The following is a 27,063-nucleotide window of genomic DNA, read 5'->3' on the forward strand; positions in this document are numbered from 1 at the left end:
GCTGTCTATCACCTAGAATGGTTTCGTGTGAGTTACCTAGGCTTGGAGATTTTAGCCATTGGTGTGTCTGCGTCCTTTCATTATTACAGAATGAAAAGGGAACTTTGGTTTTACTCATATGAAATCATCTAAATTAGAGCGCAAAAAAATAACCCAAAAATATAAAGCAGTGTTTTTATCCAAATCTCTGTCTTCCAGTCTAAATCTGAATCATGGATTAACAAAGCTGCTCTGGGGTCACTCACTGCATGGATCCACAGCAAAGCGGCACTCTGTGGCCTCGCTGGGTGGTCCAACACCAGCAGCATTGCAGGCTGAAATCCTGAACTGGTACTCTGTTCCTTCTATGAGCTTCAGCACGGTGTACTGCAGGCCTTTCACTGCCGGTTTGGTGACTGGAGCTCGGTTGACACGACCCCAGTACACAGCACCACGTTCCCTCTTCTCCAGCCAATATCCCTGGATGGTGGAACCACCGTTGTCCAGAGGGGGATCCCAAGTCACGGTCATTGTGGTCGCTGTAGCAGCAATAATTTTTGCATTACGTGGAGGTCCAGGAAGACCAAATGGATCCCGCAGCTGGACTTTCTCTGAGTCGCAGCCATCACTGACGCCATATTTGTTTTCAGCTTTGATCCTGAACTGGTAGCTACCATTCAAGTCCAGTTTGTACACCTGAAGAAGCAGGACACATTTTGTTCTTGATCAGGCATTAAGGATGAATAGCTGTTTGTGTAGGACTATTTTGATAATAATAACATTTCTAATAAAAACAGAAACGTTTCTTATTTGATTACTGGAATAGTTTTTAATGTTTTGACCTGTGTATTTGTCTGTAGACAAACTGCTTTTATCGTTAATACAACAAAATGATTCATTATTATTCATTTTGAATAAGTCTGTGTAGCATCCATGCTCTGCAGCCAAGTCTTACCCCATATCTCCTGTCAATGAGGTTGATGGTGAGAACATCAAAGTCAGACTTTTTCTTGCTTGCATCTCTGCGCTCAACAATGTAGTTAGTAATCTCGCTTCCTCCATTGTCTTCTGGAGCGTCCCAGGTCAGGTAGCACGAGTCTGCTTTGATGTCTGAGACCACGATGTTCCGTGGAGGAAGAGGACGGTCTGAAAATGCAGTGTTAAATTCATGTACAGCTCAGCAATTCGGGATGAAAAATAATGTTTAAATACTGCATATTTAACGTGAAACATTGGAAAAGATGCCGTGTTAAACACAAGCCATTAAAATTATACAAACAGAATTTTAGGTTTTACCGAGGATCTCGACTTTGATGATCTGCTGAGCTTTCCCGTGGCAGTTTTCAGCAACCAGCTTGTAGCTGCCTTTGTCCTGCCTTATGGTTTCTGGGATGGCGATCTTCGTCCTTATGGTTGTCCGGTCCACCTGAAGATAAAACAACTTAATTTGTTGAGGATCTAACTATTTCTAAAATCCAGAGTGCGAAGGGTCAGAGATCTGTTCATCCTCTGTAAAGCAGGATTTTGCTTTTATATTAACTGTGCCAATGATGAAACAGTAAAAAATGTTCTCCATTGCTCCAACATTCAACATGACAAATAGATACAAAGGAACAACAGTGTGGCTTAAATTCATTCGTCACACAAAAACATAGGCAAACGTACATGCATAAGTAAATAAATGTGGGAACTTCTTCCTGTGAAACCAGTAGCTCCACTGAATAATAATACCATAAAACTAAAACTAGTTCTGACCTCCTCAGTCTCCATCGTCATCTTCTCCTCATCGGTCTTCTCGATCACGACGTCATCCTTCATCCACTGCAGTGTCGGCAGAGGAAGTCCCCTCACTTCTGCTGGGATGTCGATGGCGGCGCCTTTCCTCACATTGATGGCGTTGCTCTTGATGAATTTCAAGATTGTAATGCTGGGAGCAACTTTGGCCAACAAAATTGGGAAATTGTGTCAAATCTTTATCAGCCTGACAAAAGTAAAGTATCATCATAACCTTTAGGCCCTTTCACATCAGATATGGCATGTGTTGCACTGACTGCTAACTAAAGCCAAGGGCCCAAAATTTGTGGGGCCTCTGCTTGGAAGTCTGTTTTTTGCAGCCACTCTACGTGTACTATAAACGTGCCTGCTTATCATTTCAAAACATCTCGTTGATTTGAAATCCTCTACGAGAGTTCGTGTTGTATTATGCTCAAATATTTCATAAAACATGCATCACTTATTCATAAAGAAGAAAGCTTTGTAACTATCCCGACTAGTGAAGAGTGTGTCCTTTCCACAACACTGCCTTCCTCCTGAGGTCCGCAGAGCTGTTGAAGGCTTAAAGGCTCGAACTCAAGCGCACAGAATCTTTTCCTTCATATTGTGCTTGAACTTTGCGCAGCTATACGCTTTATTTCTATTGGTTTTGCACATGTGAATGTGATAGGACCTTAAGACTTTGAACATACTCTCATCATCCTGGATCTTGACGGTGATTCTTTTGGATGGATCTCCTTCTCCAACCTCGTTCACGGCTTTGACACGGAAGTCATACTCCTGGTTCTCCGACAGGTTCTCAATGGTTCCACAGCACTCAGTGAAGATCTTGCGGTTGGCCACTTCAAACTCGGTGCTGTCAGACCTCATCTTCTCCACATAGTATCCTCTGATGGGGCTGCCACCATCAGTGCGAGGAGGCTGCCAGGCCAGAGTGATGGTGTTCTTGCTTCTGTTGGTGTAGTGCAGTTTCTCTGGGGCAGATGGTGTACCTGCAACATTTTGAAAGAATTTAGCCATCACTGAAAAAATTGGATCATCAGGCCACTGAATTTTTCATCAGGCTTAATTAATGCCCTAAAGTGTGAGCTAACAGCAGCATCAAGACATATTTGGTAAGCTCACCTTTTGGATCCTCAGCTAAGATGGGACCCAGGTCTGCTGGAAGTCCATCACCATACTTGTTCCTGGCAATGACTCTGAAATCATACTGCTCGCCAGCCAGCAGGCCTTGGACATCACACTTGCAGGATGCAGTCTCAATGGGCTGGCGGAAGAGCTTCATATTGGCATCCTTCTTTAGCACCTCATAACCAATGATATCGCTGCCACCATTATCCACGGGGTCAGACCAGGTGAGGACGATGTTCTTCTTGGTAACTGTAACAGCCTTCAAGTCAACCACCGGCCCAGGAACATCTGCAGGAACCAGGAAAAATATTTCATGTGAACATAACAGTTTTTATCACATAATTTAGATTTCAACAGTAAAGTCTGATCTGAAGTCAGTTCTATCGTTCCCTTCAAAGACCACAACGTGCTTCTGGATTGCAAAAGAAAAAAATGCACATTTGTGTTCTGAGTTCAAAAAGCAAGTTTATTAGTCCTAAAATAACTGAATTTATGTAACACTAACCCATAACATCCACTCTTGTCTCGGCGGTCTTGCTCCCACTGCTGTTGGTGCCGGTGATCTGGTACTTTCCGTGATCTGCCCTCACAGCCTTCTTGATGAACAATGTACTGTTCTTCCCCACGGTCTCCACAATCATCCTCTCTTTGTCGATTTCAGCCTCATCTTTGGCCCATTTTACCTCCGGCTGGGGTCGACCACGGACCACAGCAGGAAGCCTCAGAGACTCGCCGGCCCTAATCATGACGCCGTTCTTCACAGAGTCATCGAAATCCACAACAGGAGATTCTGCAGGACACAAGCCGTTAATCAGAACTGGAAAGCCATCTGTTTTGTGAGGCACAGTTATAAACACTGTCCCACATTAAAAATGCATATGTAAAAGTGCATCTTGCCCCTGTAATAGAACTTCTGGTACCTTGGGGCTCTTTGACGGTAACGGGTTCAGTAACACCAGGAGCTCCTGGGCCTGCGTCATTGACTGCAAGAACCCGGATATAATAATCTGCTCCCTCAGTGAGGCCGGTCACAGTGTACGTCAGCTCTTTACACCTGAACTCGGTGCTGCGGCTCCAGTCTTTCTCTCCGGCCAGAACCTGTGACAAGAGCACAAGAGTTTGACCACGTCCACATCCGTGATTCTTAAGAAAGACCCACAGTTGGAGATTTACTGATTATTAAATGTGTAATTCAAGGAGGTTACTTCACAGAGTTTTTCAGACCTTCTCAACGTGGTATCCCAGGATGTCTCCACCACCATTGTACAGCGGGGGCTTCCACGCCACAACAACAGAGTCCTTCCCGGTGTCCACGATCCATGGAATTGGTGGACCAGGAGGCACTGAGTGGAAGAGTGGAACAATGATAGGCTGCACTTGGTCTTTACTGTTACACAATCAAGTTCTTCCTTCAGCAGCATATATGCAGTTTTCTCTATTTATGAGAAATGTGTCATTCATAATTTTGATAATTAAAAAGACTAAAATAATTTCTTGTCGATGAAGATTTTGAAGATTTAATAAAGTTTGCAGGACAACTTTTGAAACATCTTTATCGGTCATAAGAATGTGTTAACTTTACTCATCTCAGGTGTGATGACTAGAAAGAAGTAGATCAAACCAAAAAATCTGATGCTACACTTAAGAAAATGTGAGCTTTCTCTTTGAAGTTCTCTTTTGGTATTGCACTCACGGATTTCATCCATGGCGACAATGCGATCGGTCGGATCACTGAAGGGCCCGGGGCCAGCCAGATTCTCAGCACAGACCCTGAAGATGTAGGTCAAGCCCTCCATCAGGCCAGTCACCTTCACCTCGAGAGAGTTGAGGAGGGCTCGGTTGACTCTGGTCCAGTGTTTGCTGTTCACCTCCTTCCTCTCGATCCAGTAACCCAGGATGGGGCTTCCATTGTCCTTTGGCTCATGCCAGGAGATGTGCGCGGTGCTTGCCGTCACCTCGTGGACTCTGGGAGTGTTGGGAGCATCAGGAGGACCTGAGCACAAAGGAGAATATAGGTGACTTTATATTTAACGGTCTTTGCACATTTGACGAACACAGGGAAGAGATGTCTTCATTGTTACCTTCACAATATGGCCATAAGGTTGTGCCATATTGTGCCAGAGTCAAACAATGTTGCTGGTTGTATAAAGAAAAACAACTGCTTTAACATATCATTTGTTTTAACAGAAACTAAAAGTCAGTTTATGTCAATCATGTTAAATTGTTTCCATATTTTTTAACTTCACTATAACCTGTAACTGATCATTAAAAATTGAATTAATGAGTATTTTAAGGATGTATTTAACTTTTAGTATTTAAAAATGGATAATGTGAAATATTGTCTGGATGCACACTCAGTCATCCAGCTAGTAAATCCCAAAAGGTTGATTCTGTTCACCTGGATTTTTTCAGTGCGAGAAACGTTTCATCATCATCAGGTGACCTGAGGTCTCCAACCTTATAAACAGCACATTTGTACAATGACTGAAACCAGCACCAATGGACTGTGATCAGTTTATGATCATTAATATGCATTGACAATCGATCAACAGCCACTGATCCATGGCCATGAGTCCCATTCACAGAGAGCTGGGGAATGGCTGCAATCACAGCATTGTAAGATGGTGACAGATGGACACTTACACCCTGGATTTTGTTGAGAAGGTGAGAGATGCCATCATGGAGGCAGATCAAACCATGGTCTCGTATGATGTTACACCTCTTCACTTGTGTGCCAGTCACTGAAGCACCGGAGGTAGTTCATAAGAGATTACAGGATGACCCCAACCTCAGCAACAGGATCAATCTCAGCATCGACCAAGTGTGTTTGTGATAGGTTTGTCTAGCACAGACCTATTGCTGGTACGAGACAATTCTACTACAACAGCAAAAACAAGTCACCAGAGCTCTTTGTATGATGACGTGCACGAGGGAGATGCCCGAGACGAGCGCTTATATATTTCTAAGCATAAATGACAATCCAACAATATAAACCTAAGAGTTTGCTTTTGGAACTGTGTCTTCATTCCACCTACTTCACATACAAGAGTCAGTGCTACAGGCAGAAACATGGGTGTGCCATGGGCTCCCAGTTTCACCCATCGAGGCCAATTTGTACATGGAAGAAGTGGAAAAGAGGGCTTTGCTATCCTACCCTGGAACACCACCAAGCCATTGGTTCAGGTATGTGGATGACACCTGGGTGACAATCAAATCTCAGGACTTTCCCCATTTCACGGATCACATTAACTCGGTGGACCGACACATCAAATTCACCAGGGAGGATATGAACAGTGGCAGGTTAGCCTTCTTAGACTGTGAGATTTCCATCAGTAATGGGGGACATCTAAAAGCTGACGTGTACCATAAACCTGCACATACGGATCAGTATCTAAGGTTTGACTCTCATCATCCACTGGAGCACAAACTGGGCGTCATCAGGACGCTACAACACAGAGCGAACACCATCCCCACTGACACAGCAGCCAGGGAGGCAGAAGAACATCAAGAAGGCCCTGAGTAAGTGTGGTTACCCCAGCTGGACTTTTGTCAAAGAAAGCTCCAGCCGATCCAGGAGAGAAGGACAACCGTTTAGGAGGAGGCCATTTACTTAAAAGGGAAAGACCATCTCTGAATCGAGGAGGGGCCTAAGTGTCCACCTGTCTCCATCTTACAATGCTGTGATTGCAGCCATTCCTCAACTCTCTGTGAGTGGGACTCATGGCCATGGATCAGTGGTTGTTCAATGATCATGTCAAATTGTATATTAATGATCAGTGAACAGACCTCCCAGCCCATTGTTCCTTCAGTGGGCTGGTTTCAGTCATTATGCAAATGTACTGTTTATAAGATTGAGACCTGCAGTCAGCTGAGACTGAAGACGTCACCTGGATGAGTGACAAAACGTTTCTCCCGCTGAAATGTCCAGATGAACAGAATCAACCTTTGCGGAACGGAAAAAATTACTTATAATTGAAAGCACAAAATGTTGAATACATGAAATAATTAAAAATAAAAGCTAAACAGATTTATAAATAACACACTGATTTTATTTACATACTGCATAGATGCTTATTTTCATATGTGACATAGAACATGTTTTAAAGAAATACCAGTAACTGCAGTAATTCAGACATTTTTGCATCTGTTAATAAATGCAAATTATTCTTACAAAATATAAAGAATCAATTTTAAGAAATTTGTGTATTTTTTATATTTTTAAAGTCCAAAATACGTTATTGTGACACCGTTAAATTACCACTAAATTACATTAAAAAAAGGAGGTATAATTACTTTTGAAGTTTGTTTGTTTTTTTACAGCTGATTGTTATCAGTCATCACAGTCTTTATTATTTTTATGCTTTTACTCACTGAACTGGTTCTTGGCGACGAGTGGTTCGGAGATGCACGGTGGACCACAGCCATACTTGTTTTCAGCAGTGACTCTGAAGATGTACTCCTTCCCTTCGATGAGCTTGGTGACGGGGCAGCTGGTGCCCTTCAGGGTAGAAGTGACGGTGATCCAGCCAGTCTCGTCCTTCTTGTTGTCTTTCTTCTCCAGAATGTAGTTCAGGATCTCGCTGCCACCATCATCCTCAGGAGGCTCCCAGTTACAGATGACCGACGTGTTCCTGATCTCATCAAAGGTGAAGTTAATCGGAGCACCAGGTTTGTCTGCAATACAAGACAGTCAAGCCAATGTTTAATCTCAATGGCATTTTGGAAATGAATAATTGTTTAACTCTGCTAGCGGCTCTGTAGTAAACATGTTTGCCTAATCAAGATTGTTGAGGTTTTCTCTTTGATATTGCACTCCCTACCTGAAAAGTGGTTTGAGCCGACTGTTGTTAAGAATTGGTTCTATAAGAAAAAAATCTGAACTGAAGTCAATTTCTGAATCAAACTTGGGAGAAGAAAGAATCCCAGGCAGGCTTATGTCAGAAACACTGTGCCAAAGTTAAATATGTGGATCTGTTGTGATTCCTTGCATATAATGGAGAAGCTCACAGACGCTTTTAACTGTGTGAATATACCAGTTATGAAATCTAATCATGTGGCCTCCAGTTAATCGGTAAACTTTATTACCTAGGACGTTGACGACGCAGGAAGCGGTGGCAACACCATGTGTGTTTTCCACCTTGATAGTGAAGCTGCCGTGATCGGTTCTGACGGCATCACGGATCATCAGTGCAGATTGTCCCTTCTTGGTCTGGTCTATACCCAGACGCTCACGCAGGGGAGTCACAAACTCCTCCTCTGGTTCTGGAACCTGCAGCAAGAAATCAGAAAGGTTGAAACACTTGAAACATTCAGGACTTTCAGATGTCTCAGTGAAGACACAAACCTTGGCTTTGGTCTTCTTCTTCTTGATAACAGGAATGAACTTCTTGGTGGGCTCTTTGGCGACATCCTCATCATTTCTCAGCCAGGTGACTTTGGGATATGGGGAGCCAGAGATGTAGGCGTCAATGCAGATTTCCTCACCTTTCTTGATGCAGAGCCCAGATTGAACACGGGCGTGCAGGGTGACCTTGGGTTTTTCTGCAAGGAATGAACGATTTTGACATGTTAGCTCCAACATAAATACACATTTACTTGTGACAGTCACTGATGTTAGTGCATTTGACTTTCACACACCAACAGGGTCTGCAGCCTTGATGGGCTGTGAGCTGCGTGACGGCTCGCTGACTCCGGCAGCATTCTCAGCTCTGACCCTGAACTGGTACTCCATGTCCTCCTTTAGGCCCATCACCACGTAGGAGAAACCAGGGACCAGGCTTGGTGTGACCCTCTCGTAGCGGTCGCCGTCCTTCTCGATCTTCTCTATGATGTAGCCCTGGATGGGACAGCCGCCATCGTAGTCTGGAGCCTTCCAGGTGACTGTGATGGACTTGGACGTTGGGTCATGAGCCTCCACTTGGATGGGTGGGTCTGGTTTCTCTGTGCAATCAATATTAACAACAGAGTCAATGTCTGATGTTTTGATGTTCCAGTTGTTTATGCCTCATATTTTAGGAGTTACACTTGATCTGCTTGGACCCCCTGTCAGTTGTCCTGTATCAGAATCACCTGACTAAATCGGTCCTCATTTTTGTATTGACGGGACAGTTTATGAAGATCATTTCACTTGCAGCATAGTTTGGAAAGTATTCATGTGCTTTTTCAGACTAAACTTTATCTGAAATGGTAATGTTAATGCTCAAAGCAATAAAACAGATTTTAGTTGTTGAACATAAAATGAAACTTACGTTTTATTTCCTCTATAATGACCGGGTTTTGTAACTCCAGATATTGTCCCGCTCCGACCTTGTTGACAGCTTTCACCCTGAAGTAGTACTCACAGTTGACAAAGAGATCTTTGACAGTACTTGTTAGGACATTTTCTCCTGACATAACAGGCATGTAAGTCTTTTTGGACGCTTCACGGCGCTCCAGGGTATAGCTGACAATGGGGGTGCCGCCATCATCCTCTGGAGCTTCCCAGCTGACCTTGCAGCTGTTCTTGGTGACGTCACTGGAGGTGATAGTTTTACACTGACCAGGGAGTCCTACACGGTTTGGGAAAGAAGCAAAACTGTTTAAGAAGATTGCTGCAGAGTGTCTGTGTCTGATAGTGAATAGTGAGTCTGCTTGAGGACTTTTAGACTAAGAATGGATCTAAATCCAAACTTGGAAATTGTTGGTGGTAAACTTTAAATTTGGTTTGCAGAGGACACCATCGCTGAACGGCATATTAACAGCGTTATATGTCCTAAGCATCGAATCGCCTTACCGATGACTTTGACATTGACGGTTCCAGTGGCAGTTCCCAGACTGTTTTCCAGAGTGATGGCATAGGCGCCAGCATCACCGCGGCTGCACTTGAGCAGCTCCAGGTGGGCGCTGTTCATCTCCACTGTCAGGGAGAGCCGGTCACCGGCCTTACACTCCACAGTGTCCTTCTGCCAAACCATCTTGGGTGTCGGGATTGCCCTGTAGGGAATATTCAGGTGCAGCTTCTCACCTTCAACCACTATCACGTCCTTTGCTTCCAAATCCATGGTTGGAGCACCTTGTGAGAAGAACACAGGATTATTACTTAGATTTGTATTATCGGTGCTTTATGTTCACTTCTTCTGAAGTTCTAAAGTTGAATTCCGTCCTTGCTTACAGTCAGGATCTTTGGTGGCGACCTTATCAGAGACATCAGAGGGATCACTGACTCCGACAGAGTTGATGGCCCGAACCCTAATGACATACTTTTTCTCAGGTTTGATTCCATCATCTATCCTGAAATTTAGCTCCTTGATGGGTCTGCTGTTGACCCTGAGCCACTTTAGTTCTGGACGGGCTTCTGCCACCTCCACATGGTACCCAGTGACAGGACAACCCCCGTCCTTGACCGGAGGCTTCCAGGTGACATTGATGTGCTCCCTGCTGGCATCAGGGATGACCACTTCAAGTGGAGGTGATGGTGCACCTGGAGAGGAAGGAGGTTTCATGCATTTATCTGCAGAAAGTCAACAACTTTTTGTCCTTATTTTATTATTGTTGGGGTTATTTTGGGGGGATATCCCTGCTTAAATACACTGAGCACCAAAAGAATAAAGAAATACAGTTAAAAGTATCTTACTGGTTGGATCTTCAATGGTGAGAATCACGGTGGGTTCACTTGGATCTCCAACTCCAGCCTCGTTCTCAGCTCTGACCTGGAACTGCACTTCTGAACCTTCATCAACATCCGTTACCTTGAACTGAGTCTTTCTGTCCGGAGTTTTGCAGCACTTCAGCCAGCGAGTTCCCACCTTTTCTTTCTTCTCAATCACATACCTGTTAGGCAGATGGTGTTTGTCAAGTACAGCTCTTGAACAGTATGAGATAAACCACGTCTTTTGTCTCACTTTAGAGTTCTCTTACTGAAAGCCTGAATGCGCTGCTTTATGGAAAAACCCACCAAAAAGTGTCCTATAATTGTTCTCGTCTGAATGGCTTTACAGCAGTTTGTCTTACTTTGTTATTGGTCTTCCACCATCGCTATTGGGAGGTTCCCACTTCAGCTCCACGTGTCTCTTGGTGACTTCCACCACTGTCAGTGCATAAGGAGGTCCAGGAGTTGCTGGAGAAAAAGTGAAAAGCATTAACACGTAGAGATAGTGGTTCCTTGGGTTTCACAAAGAAGTAAATTAAAAGGGGAAGACCAATGCTGACTTAAAAAACTCACTAAAAGTGTCCTTGGCAAGAACGGCATCCTCCAGCTCGCAAAATTCACCCATCCCAACGGCATTCTCTGCAGCAACCCGGAACACATACAGCGATCCTTCGTTGAGAGGGGTAACCGTATACTTCTGTTCCTTGACGGTGGTATCGACAGTCTGCCACGCCTTCCGCCTCACGTCCCTCTTTTCAACCACGTAGTTGGTGATGGGTGAGCCGCCATCACTGCTGGGAGGCTGCCACTTTAGGTCTGCGTTAATTTTGGTGATGTTCGCCACCTCCAGCCACTGAGGAGCTGATGGAGGATCTATTGAAGCAAACACAAAGACTTTTACTTTAAAAAATTAAATTCAAGGTCGTATGGTTTTCCAAATGAAAACAACTCTTGATAGCTTATATTTTATAGTCTATAACCTCTACAGACGTCATTTGCTGCCCACTGCTCACACTGGTATCAACTTACAGAGTCTCTCCTTGCAGACCACGGGGTCGCTGGGCTCACTGGGCTCGCTCTCACCAGCCTTATTGACGGCCCTGACTCTGAAAGAGTATTCTTGCTTTTCTATTAGACCCTTCAGCTGATGCTCAGTCTGAGGAACATCCTCTGCAATCTTGATCCATTCCTCGCTTCCAGCCTTCTGGAACTCAATGATGTAGCCTTCAATCTTAGCCCCACCATCGTGCTCTGGACGAGTCCATCCTAACAGGGCTGAGGTCTTGGCAATGTCCCTGATGACAGGTTTACCAGGAGCCCATGGAGGATCTGAAGAAGAGTTATATGAATACTTTTATTTCCTGATCTTTGTGCTGTGCTTTGCAATAAGGAAATTATAATCTTGATACCACAACATCTGACTCAGCCTAAGTAGATTGACTGACATGTGACATACCAATAGGATCTTTGATGAGGATGGGATCAGTCTCTGCACTTGGGTTTCCAGGTCCAGCTAGATTTTCAGCCAGAACACGGAAGCGGTACTTCTTCTTGGCGGTGAGACCCTTTACCCTGCAGCCCAAAATTCAAAGTTAGAAACATGCTTGACAAAAAAATGGTCCACACTGTTAGCTGAAGGACTTTCACCATCACTCCTGCCACTTGTACCTTCAGGTACTTAGTTACCTGAATGTTGTGTCCGTGATGGGTAGTTTGTTACATCTGATCCACTTGTCACTCTCCGGATCTAACTTCTCAATCCAGTATCCAGTGATGGGGCTACCGCCATCCTCGTCAGGCTCTAACCAGGTCAGAGTGACAGCGTCCTTGGCGATGTCAGAGGGAGTGATTCTGGTTGGGGGACCCGGAGGATCTGAAACAGATGAAAAATAAAAGGATTTATCTACGGTTCACCTGCACAGGCTGGAAATAAATCACCGGAGAGTAGTATAAAACAACGTACCGAAGGAATACTTGGCAGTGATTGGCACATGCTCTGCAGGTTCACCAATGCCATACTGGTTCTCAGCACTGACCCTGAAAATGTACTCTTTCAATGCTGTGAGCTTGGTGGCCTTGAAGGTGGTGTGCTTCACCGTGGCTGACAGCTTGACCCACTCCTCCTTGTCAGTCTGACGACTTTCCACAATGTAGTTGGTGATGGGAGACCCACCATCATCTCTGGGAGGGTTCCAGGCCAGGACGCAGGATTCGTTGGTGATTTCAGAGATATCTAAAGCAGCTGGAGGGCCCGGTTTATCTAAAGAGGAGGGGCCAAAATTAAAATCATAACCAAGATAATGGTAATGCAAGACATCTGGAGGTGCCACAACTGCTTAGCAGGCTCGGCGATATAGGATAACCCTATAAAATGGTCTGTCCAGTATGTTATGCTAAGATTATTTTCATATCTTTAATCAAAAAAGGAGATGCTTTTCCCATTTTCTGACTAACTTAAAATCACCTGGTAGCATGAAAATCCTGTAGCTGTAAGGAACTCTAGGATTTCTACAGTAAAGGAAGTTTACTCTCATGTTTTCATTGCCATCACAGCTATCATTTGTCTTCTACGATAAGAAATCAGCTTTTGTACCCAGGATGTTGACATCAATAGTGGCAGTGGCTCGTCCACAGGCATTGACTGCCTCAATGATGTAGGTGGCGGTGTCTCCTCTGGTGGTGTTGTCAATGGAAACCTTCGAGTGTCCTGGCTGGGTGTCGATGGCAATGCGGTTATCAGCCCGCAGGACCACGTCTGCTTTGGTCCACTTCACCCGGGGATCGGGCTTCCCTTTCACATCTGCAGGAAGCTCAATCTTGCTGCCAGCTCTGGTGGTTAATCCAGCCAGCAACTTCACATCGAGCTGGATCTCAGGAGGTTCTGTAGGAATTTTTAAACATAGTCACAGTTGTCCCAACTTCATTACTGTGTTTCATTTCAATTTGTGCTTCTATAAATATATGTTCATTTCAGTTTCCCCTCGATAACTCACAACTGTCCAATATTTAATTTTACATGCAATAACCCAAACTGTAAATACATAACACCATTTATTTATGTATTTAATTCCTCTTTTCCCCAGATTTGTATATTTGTACATTAAATATATATTTTTTTTCCTTTTTTCTAAATACTGTTCATGCAAAACTGTGTATTCTCGGCAGATATGTGCCATACTGCATTTTATTTGGCTGAACTATATATAATTTTGCTTATTTAAGCCAATTAGTTATAAAATTGTTCTGCAAATGAATTTCCACCTTTTGGAGAAATGAAATATTATATTATCACAACTATGCCTGAAACCTTGATGGTAATATCCTTAAAATCCACACATTCTCACTTATTCTTTTATTTGTCATAAGAAAGATTTGCTCCTGTATCACTGAGAGATGCTGCACATTTCTGAGTGAGTCTGCAGAATCCATTACAAAAATAAATTATACTGCTGCACTTTTTGTGCAGTGTGTGGCTGCAGCGTCATGTGACTGTCTGGAAGAGCACAACCCGTCCTACCCTTAGCGTCCACAGCTTGGATCTCATCGGTAGCCCTGCAAGGTCGGCTGGCTCCCAGCTTGTTAAAAGCTCTGACTCTGTAGGCGTACCACTGGCCCTCGACCAGGCCGGTAACCTGGAACCTGTGAGTTCAAATCATATAATATATCCAGCTGTACCAAAATAAAGACAGGACACTAATAACGTGTGGCCCAAAAAACTTAACCGGCAGTTACAAGTTCTTAAGTCTTACTTGAGTTCAGGGAGGGGATCACCGCAGGGTTCCCACTTGTCTGTACCACGCTGGCACTTGTCCACCACGTAGCCTTTAATATGGGCACCACCATCGTATTTTGGAGGCTCCCAGGACAGGAAAATGGACTTGGCACTCTTATCGCGCCACTTAAGGTTCTCAGGTGGATCAGGTACAGCTGCAGGAGAAAATACGTGAACGTGAAACAGGTGAGATTCTAGTTATCTGTCAGTTTCTCCACTCAAAGACAATTAATTTCACATGAAGTGTAAAAACACTCACTTGCAGGAGAAGAGACATTGATGGGCTCATCGATGTAGGCTGGCTCTCCAGGTCCGCACTTGTTGCATGCAGAGACGCTGAACAGATACTCCTTTCCTTCAATCACGTCTGTTACCGTGTGCTCCAGGTCAAGGACGCCAGCAGCCACCTGGAAAAATGTCACTGTCACTGCTGAGCAAATAAACTCAGACCTGGGTAGACTTCTGGGTCTGTGAACATTATTTCACACTGTGGAAGTGATGTTTTCTGTTTTTAAAAATAAAAAAGCCAACATGTCACGTGCCATGTTTGAGCCAGGCCCTGAAACCTAACAACACTGCTGCTAACAATAACAATAACTTTATTTATAAAGCGCTTTCAAACAAAGTGCTGTACAGCGATTTGAAAATAAAGAGATAAATAAATAAAAGTGATACATAGCAACACAAGTTAAAAACATAAGCAGAGTTAAAAATGATAAACATTTAAAAAACTAATAGGCAAAGAATTAAGACCTGTAGGATAGGCTGAACAAGTGTGTCTTCAACTTAGCTTTAAAACCCTCCACAGAGCAGCCTGCCTAATATCTTGAGGGAGGTTGTTCCACAAAAACAGGGCACGAAAAGAAAAAGCACGCTCCCCAACTGTCTTTTTTCTGGCTTTAGGAACCTTTGGAAGGCCAGAGTCCTGAGATGGGAGCGCACGAGATGGAACATACAGTGGGGCAAAAAAGTATTTAGTCAGCCAGCGATTGTGCAAGTTCCCCCACCTAAAATGATGACAGAGGTCAGTAATTTGCACCAGAGGTACACTTCAACTGTGAGAGACAGAATGTGAAAAAAAATCCATGAATCCACATGGTAGGATTTGTAAAGAATTTATTCGTAAATCAGGGTGGAAAATAAGTATTTGGTCAATAACAAAAATACAACTCATTAATTTGTAACATAACCTTTGTTGGCAATAACAGAGGTCAAACGTTTACTATAGGTCTTTACCGGGTTTGCACACACTGTAGCTGGTATTTTGGCCCATTCCTCCATGCAGATCTTCTCGAGAGCAGTGATGTTTTGGGGCTGTCGCCGAGCAACACGGACTTTCAACTCCCGCCACAGATTTTCTATGGGGTTGAGGTCTGGAGACTGGCTAGGCCACTCCAGTACTTTCAAATGCTTCTTACTCCTTTGTTGCCCGGGCGGTGTGTTTTGGATCATTGTCATGTTGGAAGACCCAGCCTCGTTTCATCTTCAAAGTTCTCACTGATGGAAGGAGGTTTTGGCTCCAAATCTCACGATACATGGCCCCATTCATTCTGTCCTTAACACGGATCAGTCGTCCTGTCCCCTTGGCAGAAAAACAGCCCCATAGCATGATGTTTCCACCCCCATGCTTCACAGTAGGTATGGTGTTCTTGGGATGCAACTCAGTATTCTTCTTCCTCCAAACACGACGAGTTGAGTTTATACCAAAAAGTTCTACTTTGGTTTCATCTGACCACATGACATTCTCCCAATCCTCTGCTGTATCATCCATGTGCTCTCTGGCAAACTTCAGACGGGCCTGGACATGCACTGGCTTCAGCAGCGGAACACGTCTGGCACTGCGGGATTTGATTCCCTGCCGTTGTAGTGTGTTACTGATGGTGACCTTTGTTACTTTGGTCCCAGCTCTCTGCAGGTCATTCACCAGGTCCCCCCGTGTGGTTCTGGGATCTTTGCTCACCGTTCTCATGATCATTTTGACCCCACGGGATGAGATCTTGCGTGGAGCCCCAGATCGAGGGAGATTATCAGTGGTCTTGTATGTCTTCCATTTTCTGATGATTGCTCCCACAGTTGATTTTTTCACACCAAGCTGCTTGCCTATTGTAGATTCACTCTTCCCAGTCTGGTGCAGGTCTACAATACTTTTCCTGGTGTCCTTCCAAAGCTCTTTGGTCTTGGCCATGGCGGAGTTTGGAGTCTGACTGTTTGAGGCTGTGGACAGGTGTCTTTTATACAGATGATGAGTTCAAACAGGTGCCATTCATACAGGTAACGAGTGGGGGACAGAAAAGCTTCTTACAGAAGACGTTACAGGTCTGTGAGAGCCAGAGATTTTCCTTGTTTGAGGTGACCAAATACTTATTTTCCACCCTAATTTACCAATAAATTCTTTACAAATCCTACCATGTGGATTCATGGATTTTTTTTTCACATTCTGTCTCTCACAGTTGACGTGTACCTCTGGTGCAAATTACTGACCTCTGTCATCATTTTAAGTGGGGGAACTTGCACAATCGGTGGCTGACTAAATACTTTTTTGCCCCACTGTAAAGGTGCAAAAGATTAGAGAGGTATGAAGGTGCCAAACCAGTGAAAGCCTCGTAGGTGAGCAGCTTAGAATCTGCTCGAATGTGCTCAAATTTTCCAGTTTTAGTTAAAAAGCAAGCAGCTGCATTTTGCACCATCTGAAAACCTCTAAAACTTTTCGTTGGTAGCTCAGAAAGGAGCTGCACATTCATGTATTATTTTTAGAAGGCGGTTACTTTTTCACACAAAACCAGGTAATTCACTCAGTTTACATTTTGTGATGAGCTGAAATATTTTTATTACATACAGCGCCAAAGATGACATTACTGAAATGAGCTGAAAGTACCTTGGCCCATGTCTTGCGAGAAACTTCTCTCTTCTCAATCTGATAGTGTGTCACTGGACTTCCTCCATCGTGTTCAGGTGCCTCCCACATCAAGTGGACATGTTGACGGGTCACTTCAGCCACTTTGAAGTCCTTCGGAGCACTGGGGCATGCTGGGAAAATAAGATGAAAAAGACTTCCATCAGTTTTCTTCTTTTGGGTTTGTTTCTAGATGATTTGGGGGTAACAGACGTCTCTGTACCACAATAAAATGAGCTGTCTATTAAAATAAGCACCATCATTGCTAAACTTGATCACATGGTCATGGGTTCTTACCGATGACGTTGACATCAATATCTCCAGAGACAGAGGATACGTCGTTCTCCAGCTGCAGGGTGTAGATGCCTTTGTCTGGACGAACACTAGGAGATATCGTCAGTTCCGTGTGCGTAGGCTTCGTCACCATGGAGACACGCTCATCCGCTGGGGTCAGCTCCTTCTCGCCAAAGGTCCACTTGGCCACAGGGGTTGGGTATCCAGTAATGGGAACTCTAATTGTTAGAGGCTGAGGAACAATCACCTCCAGGCCTTTCCTGAAGCCACTCAGATCAAAGGTTGGACCAACTGCCAAGAGAGAAACATTTGGTTGTGAAAGCACATCCAGTGAACTACTTGGATTTATAAAGAAGAAGTGGTTGGTTGAGTTTATGCTTGTTGCACGCACAATGAGGATCATCGGCAAGCAGTGGTCCCAGCTGCTCGGCTGGATCGGAGACACCGGCGGCATTCTCAGCGCAAACTCTGTAGAGGTACTTCTGACCAGGTTTTAGTCCAGACACCTGAAGAAAACAACAAAACAATCCAGACCAGGAAGAAAAATGTAACTGCGCTGAGGTTGAATCAGAATAAAGGCAGACTCTTCAGGTTGGCTGCATACCCGGTAGGAGAGGTCAGGACACAGTCTGGCGTTGCAGCGGAGCCACTTGTCAGAGCCGTCCTCACATTTCTCAATGATGTATCCTGTAATCATGCTGCCACCGTTGTTTATGGGCGTCTCCCAGGTCAACGTGACTGCTGTCTTGATTTGGTCACTAAAGTTCAGGTTCAGAGGTGGGCTCGGCCTCTCTGTGGGCACAAGACATGAGCAAAATCAGACTGTTTGATATTTCTACACAGGACTTAGATAGAAACATTGAGAGTGAGCTCACCGATGGGATCCATGATCTTGACGGGGTTGGTGGCAGCACTGGGCCTGCCGATGCCAGCCTTGTTCTCTGCTCGGACTCTAAAGATGTACTCCTTGTACTCCACCACGTCGTTCAGCATAGCCAAGCGGTCATTGGCAGCACAGACTAAGGCTGCCTCCCACTTAACAGATGTTCTGTCACGGAGCTCAATCACATAAGCAGTGATCTCAGAGCCACCGTCAAACTTGGGGGGCTCCCAAGTGATGGTGGCACCAAACTTGTTCACTGACTCTACTGCAACATTTTCAGGAGCATCTGGAACATCTAAAGTTAGGAAACAAAAATGTGATGGACATGATTAGGACGACTGTGGAGATGGGGTTAGGATTAGTGGAGCGGGGATCTCGGGGTGTTGCTTACCAAACTTGTTTTTGGCCTGGACGGCATCTTCGGTTGCAACAGCGGGTCCGCTGCCAACTCTGTTTCGAGCACAGACTCTGAAGAGGTAAAAGGATTCCTTCTGCAGGCCACTGACACAGTACTCTGGAGTGTCAGCACGGTCTGTAGCCACAGTCCAGGTCTTGCGCTTCACATCCCGTCTTTCTACAACATAGGCGATAATCTTGCTGCCACCGTCATTCTCAGGTTCCTCCCAGGCCAAACTGACCTCGCCATCAACAGTGTCAACCACTCTCAGGTTCTTGATGGGTCCCGGTACATCTGGAAAACCACCAGGACAACACTCAGAAACTCTGGTGATATCCTCCGACAGAGGACTGAGCAGTTATCTGATCACAGACTCACCAATCACATCCAGGTTGATAAAGGCTTCACCCTCACCATGCTTGTTCTTAATTACCACCTTGTACCGGCCCTGGTCCTCCTTGGCAGGGCTCTTCAGGCGGTACTCGGTCTTGTCCAAAGAGGTGTCAATATTCTGGACAGGAAGACTGGTGCCTTCAAAAAACCACTCGGCATCAGCACGAGGGTACGCGTCATAAGGCACAGTCATGACAAAGGGTTTACCGGCATCTGTCACCAGGTTCTGGTCGGTGGTTTTAATCTTTGGAACAGCTGCAGGAGAGACAGAGGAGAAATTTGTACTGTTTAATTTGCCCTGCATAACACAGAGCAGTCCAAACTGGTGGATATCATCTTAAAATAAAACTGCATGTTATGCTTTGCGTCTACAACTATATTCCCAAAACAACTTGGATGCTTCATAAAGTGTCAAGAAAAGATTTGTTTGTTTACAACTTTCTAAAAGTCTGTTAAATCAGTGATTTCTTTAACATTTCTTGAAATGTGTTTCACTACCTGTTTGCATGTGAAGTTGACTCACCTGCCAGCTCCAGCTTGGCCCGGGCATCCTTGTCTTTGGCCACGATCCTGTACTCTCCCTGATCTCTGGGTCTAATTTCACAGACCTGCAGTCTGTGGACTTTACCCTCGCTGATCATCTGGTATTTGTCTCCCTGGACGATGATCATGTTGTTCCTCATCCACTTCACCTCCACCCTGTCTTTGTTGAGCTCCACCTCAAACACGATGTCTGAACCCGGAGGTTCGAACACGTCCTGCGGTGGTCTGATGATTTCCACTGGGGTCTCTGCGCAACATAAAAACACATCTCACAAGAAGATTCGTCGAATAAATCTTTGCTTTTGAAGACAAAAAGAAACAAACATCTCACCTTCAACAAAGAGCCTCGCTCTCGTCCTCCTCTCATCCACACCACAGGCATATTCACACTCGTCATCAGGCCTGCACACCTTAATGATCAGTCTGCACGTCTTTCCTTCTTTTTCCATTTGATATCTGTAAAAACACAACAAACATCAGGAACTTGGTACAGTCATGTATATGATACTATAAGACTTAGATAACAGCATCAGCTGTGTAATTTTGCCTCTGTACACCACTGCACTTTATTTTAAATCAAAGGTAACACAAGGTCCCAGAAGCTTCAGGCTTTTGTAATCCTCTGTCATGACCACGTATCCCAAATTTTAACTTTCTGAATATTTTCTTGGTTGATTAGCATTTGATTTGTGTTCCTTTGGATCGAAACAACAGCACATGCAGATCTGTCATACCTGGGGCCCGCTCGAATCTCTCGTCCTTCCCTGTACCACTTGACGGCAGCCTTCTCCTTGCTCAGCTTGCAAGTGAACTCTGCATCCTCGAACTCTGTAATGGTCTGGTCTTTGAGCTGTGCCGTGAAGTCTGTGGGTGCCTCGCTAATGATCAGCTCAGCTGCACATTTGTCATCTCCGACCACGGCCGTGTACTCGCCCTCGTCTTCCATGATGCAGTCCTTAACGGTCAGGCTGTGCTTCAGGCCATCGACTCTGTAGACGATGCGTTTGCTGAGTGTCACCTCCTGACCAGCCTTCAGCCACCTCACCGTCGCCCCGGGCCTGTTCACCTTACAGACGAAGCTGACGGTCTTCTTCTCCTGAGTCTCATTGTCCTCGATTGGCTCCAAGAACCTCAGTTTCTCCTCTGTGGAGGACCAAATGATTTCAGGGTGAACGTAAAGAAACAAAGGAGTACGTGCAACAAAGTCACTGAGCAAGAAACGGCTGCTTTGGATCAAACGTCCTGATACTCTTGGAAGAAACAGAACTTCAGTTATTCTGAATTCTTCAGATGATTTTCAGCTTTCTTTGCTTTATAACAAAGCTGACACATCCATCTGTCTTTCAGAGTCACGTCTGCGATTACTGAGAACAGGTTTAGGACACTGACCTGCCAAAAGGTGCTATAATATTAAACATAGTGGAGACAGCCGTTGTATAAACTCCTAAATATGTTTCAACATTACTGTGAGCCATATACAGATAATAAAATAAGGCTGTGTGTACAGTAGAGTCACAAGAACAACTAAAGAAGCACTCAGCACTCAGGAAGCTGGCCCTGGTTTCATTAAAGAGTCAAATCCAGCCTGTAACTTCACTCAGATACTGTTACTGCCCACTCACCTGCCACTTTAGCGCTGGCAGTGCACTTGGCGAGCTCTCCTCTGTGATTGGTCAGGCTGACGGTATAGACGGCCTCATCAGCCTTCTGGGCGTCTCTGATCCTCAGAGAGAAGACGTTGTCCCTTTGAGCCATCATGTACTTGCTGCTCTCAAAAATGGTCTCCTCATTCTTCAGCCACTTGGCCTTCGCTCCTTCCGTGTTGGTCTCGCAGTTAAACACGATCTCGCCTCCCTCCTTCACCTCGGTGTCTTTGATCGGAGTTATGATCCTCAGTTTTTCTAAAACAGAATTCAAACTTAATAAAACCAAACCTGCATTCTGAAATCTGTAATAAGATATGACAAAGACCATAAGTGTCTTACCGATCACTAGCAGATCTGCCACGGCTTTAACAGTGCCAATGTGTGCAGTGTAGCCTCCCTCATCCTTCAGCTCACAGCTTTTCACAATAAGAGCTCTTCGTTTTCCTTCACTGATGATGCCGTACTTGTCTCCAGCTTCTATCTCTTTGTCTCCTCTGAACCATTTCACTTCGTAGGTGTCTTTGGAGACAGAGCAGGAGAACTCTGCCTTCTCGCCCTCCACCACTTCCTGGTTCTGAGGCCGAGCGAGGAACTCGGCTGCCAGTTCTGCAAAGGAGAAGAAGGCGGAGTTAAGGTTTGGTGGATTAGTGGATTTCTCCACGTTCTTTGTTTTGCTCTTCAGATTGCTTTTGAAATCATTACAAAGAAAATAATGACTCGGGTAGGTAATTGGTGACTTCAGTTTCTTCTATAAAATCAAAAAGTAAGCGACGTGTTTTACCGTTGAGTTTGAGCGTGGCGGATGTCCTGATGGTGGGACTCAGCCTGCAGTTGTAATCACCAGCGTCCTCCATCCTCAGGTCCCGGATGATCAGGATCCTCTTGCGTCCGTCCGTCTGTTGGTCGTAGCGACCTCCCTCTGGGAGCTCCTCGTCCCCTCGATACCAGGTAACCTCAGCGCCGGCCTTCGACACTTCGCAGATCATCTTCACGGTGTTCGTCTCTGTTCCCTCCACGTTGGACAGGTTCTTTGTAAACCTGGCTGCCTCCTCTGAAGGAAACACGAGCACCAGGAGTTCATTTACAGAGAAATATCCATCTATTAAGTCGAGCCTAAAATCATATGTTTATAGTTTTTACAAGAATATTTCTTCAGCAGAGAAATTTCCTGCAGTGGTTAGAAAGCTGACCGTCATCAGTGAATGACGTTTTATTTTCCAGCAGAACAAACATCTGTGGCTGACATGAATAAAAACGTCACTTTTTTTCTCATTGGAAGGTTGGTGAAACTGGAAATTCAACATGAATCAAACACATAAAATAAATCAGGGGTGGGCAACTCCAGGCCTCGAGTGCCGGTGTCCTGCAGGTTTTAGATTGCACCCCGGGTTCAACACACCTGAATCACATGGTTAGTTCATTACCAGGCCTCTGGAGAACTTCAAGAAATGCTGAGGAGTCATTTAGCCCTTTAAATCAGCTGTGATGGATCATGGACACATCTAAAACCTGCAGGACACCGGCACTCGAGGCCTGGAGTTGCCTACCCCTGAAATAGATGAATAATGTTCCTCACCGATGACGGTGAGTATGCCAGAGGTCTTGGAGGTTCTCGCGTCACATTCGTACTCGGCTTCATCATCAAACACAGACTTGTGGATGATAAGGATTCTCTGGACTCCCTTGGCGATGATCTCGTACTTCTTTCCTTTCCTGATCTCGCCACCGTCCTTGAACCAGCGAACCTTGAAAAATGACGACACAAGGGTTAGTCGAGAGTGTGAGAGCGGTTTCAGTCTGATCGACAGGACAGCAGCGACTGTTTGCATCCTGCTGAGCTCACCTTGGCAGACTCACGAGAAACTTCACATTCAAACTTGGCAGACTCCTTCTCTCTGACCTCAACATCCTGCAGAGGCTTTGTAAACTCAACATACGGAGCTGTGAATGGAAAAGGCCACAGCATGAGCACAGTTATGCTTTACCTCAGCTGGAGGTGCGACAGCAGATTTGAAAGATTAAAGCCTGGTTAAGGTCCTTACGTGTAACTTCCAGGAAACAAGAAGTCTTGAAGTCTTTGGCATCACATGTGTACAACTTGGCATCTTCAGGAGAGCAGTCGTGAATGATCAGAGCTCTCTTGCGTCCGTCCACGATGGTGTCGTACTTCTTGGTCTTTCTGAGCTCCTGTCCCTCCCTGAACCATCGTACCTCAGCATTCTCACGGGAAACCTCACACTCCAGAGTGGCCGTGGCTTCCTCCTCCACCGTCTGATCCTCCAGAGGCTTTGTGAACTCAACCGCTGGCTCTAAAGGTACAGAGACAGACGTGGTTAACAGGTGGTAACCACAGCCTCCTGTTAGAAATGCTTTGTCCTCGATCCTCGGAGCCCAGTCTGAGCGCGTGCCGTACCTCTGACGATAAGCTGAGCCTGAGTCTGGAAGTCCTTGGCAGTAAGTTTGACCTCGCCGGCCTCCGACAGGTTCACGTCTCGGACGGTCAAAGTGTGAACTCGGCCCGCCACCCGAGTCTTCACCTGCAGGAACCGAAAACAAAGCGAGCGTCACGCTTGCACACGAACACGAGCTGAACGCGTCACCATGGACACAGATACAGGGCCGTCACTTAAATAATCATTATAAATAATAATTACACTTATTCTGGTTCGTTTGCTAACAGGCGGCGAGTCTGAGCGATGACTGAATAACTCCGAGTGTCAAACTGATGAAATCAGGGAAAAATACCGTTTTTATTTTTTATTGTCCACAAACTTCCAGCCTTGATTCACTTTGAGAAGCTACATCATAATAAAATATTTAAGAATTTTCTGCAGATGTGTTTTTAGAAATGAGTGAAAACCTTTGGTCATATCAACAGAATAAATTTCACTTTACTAATTTATTATTCAGCTGATCGAGCTGCTCTCTTTCACACACGGGCAGGTTTCTATCACTGGGCTGCTTTTTCCACTTTAACCTCATTTTCTCCAGCAATGAATTCAACTCCTTTGTGTTTTTAAATAAAACTCATTTGTGATTTTAATTCATAATTAAGCTTTATTAATTCATTATTTGGGTTCAGACACTCACCTGCTAAAAAACACTTCAAAAATATCCAAAAATTTAAAATTCTGAAAAAACGTCATAATAAATAAATAAATAAATAAATAAATAAATAAATAAATAATAATAATAATAATAATAATAATAATAATAATAATAATAATAATAATAATAGTTTGTGGGGATAGGTTAATTGGTGAATCCAAATTGCCCATAGGTGTGAATGTGGGAGTGAATGGTTGTCTGTCCCTGTGTGTTGGCCCTGCGACAGACTAGCGACCTGTCCAGGGTGTACCCCGCCTCTCGCCCTATGACCGCTGGGATAGGCTCCAGCGCCCCCGTGACAAGCCGAAGCGAATGGATGGATGGAATAATAATCATAATCATAATTGTTTTATTTAACAAAGCGCCTTTCGAAGCACTCAAGGACACTGTACACAAGCAATAACAACAGCAAACATAACAATTTACAAGATAATAAGGATAAAACATTGAACAAATAAATAAAATAAATGAAAGTAGCAGGATGGAAACATTTATGTAGAAGTTTGAGTCTGGACTTAAAAAGAGGGAGGGAAGTGATGTTTCTTATCTCAGGAGGAAGGGATGATGGGGGGCAGAGCAGCAGAAAGCCTTGCGCCCCACGGTGGCTAGCCGGGGGGAAGGGACGGTGATCTGAACCAGAGTGGTATGAAGGCGAGAGATGATGGGTAGCCTTGAATGTGCACAAAAGTATCTTGAAATTGATGCGGTATTTAACCAGAAGCCAGTGAAGCTGCTGCAGAGCAGGGCTGGTGGTGGTCAGAGGGCCCAGTGGCGCCAGTGTCCGGCAGCCTCGCCTCTGTCAGTGCGCCCCAGGGTGGCTGTGGCTGCTTCACTGGCTTCTGGTCACATCACCAGTGTGTGAATGGGTGGATGACTGAATATGTAAATCAATCAATCAATCAATCTTTATTTATAAAGCACTTTTCATACAGAAAAAATGTAGCACAAAGTGCTTTACATAGTTAAAAGCAGCCCACCCCACCCTCCAACTCACTCCCCACACTTTGGAGTGTGTAAAGCGCTTTGGGGTCCTTAGGGACTAGTAAAGCGCTATATAAATACAGGCCATTTACCATAGAAAGAGTCCTGGTGATGATACGAGCAGCAGAGTTCTGGACACGCTGAAGCTGATGGATAGATTTTTGACTACGACCAAAAAGAAGAGAGTTGCTGTAATCGATCCGGGAAGTGACCGGGCTATGAACAAGGATGGCAGCGGCATGTGGGGCGAGAAAAGGACGGAGACGATTAAGGTTACGGAGTTGGAAATATGCGGACTGAGAGACGTTACTGATGTGGGAGCTAAAAGATCGAGTACCATCGCCGATGACACGCAGACTTTTCACACATGGAGAAACGGAGACTGTAACAGAAAAGCTGTTAGTTGTGGACAGTGTTTGTTTAGTGCCGACCAGGAGGATTTGTTACTGTTGAGTTTGAGAAAATTGGAAGAGAACCATGAATTTAGTTCAGCTAAGCAGAGGGTGAGAGAGGACGGGGGAGAGCAGAATCAGGTTTAGTGGACAGATACAGCTGGGTGTCATCGGCATAGCAGTGAAATGTGTCCAAGCGGAAGAAGCTAGATAATGAAATGAAGGGGCCCCAGGACAGATCCCTGCACGCCTGCAACCAGAGGAAAGGGCTGAGAAGTGAAGGATTTAAGTCGAATAAACTGAGTGCGATTTAAAGCTAGTGGGATATGGGAGAGACCGATGGAGGCGAGCCTACTGAGGAGTATCAAAGGCAGCAGTGAGATCGAGGAGAATAAGAATGGAGAGTAAACCAGAGTCAGCTTCCATGAGAAGATCAGTGAGTATTTTTATTAGTTTCAGTGCTGTGGGAGGGACGAACACCAGACTGGAACTGTTCATGCAGATTATTATTAGTGAAGTATGAGTGGAGTTGTGCGGCGACTGTCTTTTCAAGAAGTTTTGATAGAAATGGTCAATTGGAGACGGAAATGATCAAAATTACTGGGATCCTGTTTTTTTTTTCAGTATTGGGGTGATCACCACAGCTTTGGGAACAGCTCCAGTGGTAGTGAGGAGCAGATGAGAGCAGATATGAGGGGAAGCAGAGAGGGTAGACAGGCTTTGACCCAAACGGTAGGAACGGGGTCCAGGTAGAAGCTTTTGACTTACAGCTGAGATCTGAGATATCAGTGACAGAGGGAAGCTGAAAAACAGTGTGATGGGAGAGGAAGTACAAAGGAAGAGCTACAGGCAACTTCAGACGGCAGGACTTGGTGTGTTTTGAGGATTTTCTCAGAGAAAAATAACAGAGAGAGTCGCAAAAGGACGATGAGTAAAGGTGAGCAGGGAGAGGATCTGGTGCTCTAACAGTTAAACAGTGAAAACAGCATCTGAGGGGAATCTTCGTTCGAACAAATGATGGTCGAGTAGTGCAGATTTAGTTTGGCTGATGCATTCCTTATAATGCAAAACATGATTATTAATTCAAGCACATGTAATATGTTTAGAAACTACCAGGAACACAAAATGACCTCGACCTGCTGAGAAACATTTGTTTATTTAATGGAGATGAAAGAATCTGAGGTCTTTGTGCAGATAAGGCGACACTCGAGGGTCAGAGTCACAGATAAGAGCCGCATGTTTATCTCCCAG

At 44.8% G+C, this 27,063-nt stretch overlaps 1 protein-coding gene across 1 annotated transcript in view; it reads right to left on the reverse strand.

Moving 5' to 3' along the window:
- LOC113007498 (titin-like) overlaps window positions 1-27,063 on the reverse strand; it is a 175,495-nt gene that overhangs the window by 72,479 nt on the left and 75,953 nt on the right. The window contains exons 110-154 of the mRNA XM_080290769.1: window positions 23,745-23,868; window positions 23,374-23,640; window positions 23,175-23,272; window positions 22,908-23,076; window positions 22,113-22,382; window positions 21,671-21,937; window positions 21,308-21,586; window positions 20,420-20,828; window positions 20,017-20,141; window positions 19,666-19,932; window positions 19,128-19,397; window positions 18,744-19,043; window positions 18,345-18,647; window positions 18,074-18,261; window positions 17,861-17,975; window positions 17,473-17,760; window positions 17,158-17,309; window positions 14,542-14,689; window positions 14,260-14,437; window positions 14,028-14,149; window positions 13,104-13,391; window positions 12,474-12,770; window positions 12,197-12,383; window positions 11,967-12,082; window positions 11,540-11,839; window positions 11,084-11,383; window positions 10,873-10,978; window positions 10,496-10,692; window positions 10,034-10,342; window positions 9,656-9,934; window positions 9,132-9,431; window positions 8,521-8,823; window positions 8,228-8,424; window positions 7,969-8,152; window positions 7,255-7,557; window positions 4,577-4,876; window positions 4,108-4,226; window positions 3,804-3,981; window positions 3,389-3,673; window positions 2,878-3,171; window positions 2,445-2,744; window positions 1,735-1,916; window positions 1,276-1,405; window positions 935-1,125; window positions 246-675 (exon numbers count right to left, since the gene is read on the reverse strand). Of these exons, the coding sequence (XP_080146895.1) occupies window positions 246-675; window positions 935-1,125; window positions 1,276-1,405; window positions 1,735-1,916; window positions 2,445-2,744; window positions 2,878-3,171; window positions 3,389-3,673; window positions 3,804-3,981; window positions 4,108-4,226; window positions 4,577-4,876; window positions 7,255-7,557; window positions 7,969-8,152; window positions 8,228-8,424; window positions 8,521-8,823; window positions 9,132-9,431; window positions 9,656-9,934; window positions 10,034-10,342; window positions 10,496-10,692; window positions 10,873-10,978; window positions 11,084-11,383; window positions 11,540-11,839; window positions 11,967-12,082; window positions 12,197-12,383; window positions 12,474-12,770; window positions 13,104-13,391; window positions 14,028-14,149; window positions 14,260-14,437; window positions 14,542-14,689; window positions 17,158-17,309; window positions 17,473-17,760; window positions 17,861-17,975; window positions 18,074-18,261; window positions 18,345-18,647; window positions 18,744-19,043; window positions 19,128-19,397; window positions 19,666-19,932; window positions 20,017-20,141; window positions 20,420-20,828; window positions 21,308-21,586; window positions 21,671-21,937; window positions 22,113-22,382; window positions 22,908-23,076; window positions 23,175-23,272; window positions 23,374-23,640; window positions 23,745-23,868 (10,414 nt within the window). The remainder of the gene's footprint in view (window positions 1-245; window positions 676-934; window positions 1,126-1,275; window positions 1,406-1,734; window positions 1,917-2,444; window positions 2,745-2,877; window positions 3,172-3,388; window positions 3,674-3,803; window positions 3,982-4,107; window positions 4,227-4,576; window positions 4,877-7,254; window positions 7,558-7,968; window positions 8,153-8,227; window positions 8,425-8,520; window positions 8,824-9,131; window positions 9,432-9,655; window positions 9,935-10,033; window positions 10,343-10,495; window positions 10,693-10,872; window positions 10,979-11,083; window positions 11,384-11,539; window positions 11,840-11,966; window positions 12,083-12,196; window positions 12,384-12,473; window positions 12,771-13,103; window positions 13,392-14,027; window positions 14,150-14,259; window positions 14,438-14,541; window positions 14,690-17,157; window positions 17,310-17,472; window positions 17,761-17,860; window positions 17,976-18,073; window positions 18,262-18,344; window positions 18,648-18,743; window positions 19,044-19,127; window positions 19,398-19,665; window positions 19,933-20,016; window positions 20,142-20,419; window positions 20,829-21,307; window positions 21,587-21,670; window positions 21,938-22,112; window positions 22,383-22,907; window positions 23,077-23,174; window positions 23,273-23,373; window positions 23,641-23,744; window positions 23,869-27,063) is intronic.

This window comes from Astatotilapia calliptera, chromosome 16, assembly GCF_964374335.1.
Source record: "Astatotilapia calliptera chromosome 16, fAstCal68.1, whole genome shotgun sequence".
NCBI lineage: Eukaryota > Metazoa > Chordata > Actinopteri > Cichliformes > Cichlidae > Astatotilapia > Astatotilapia calliptera.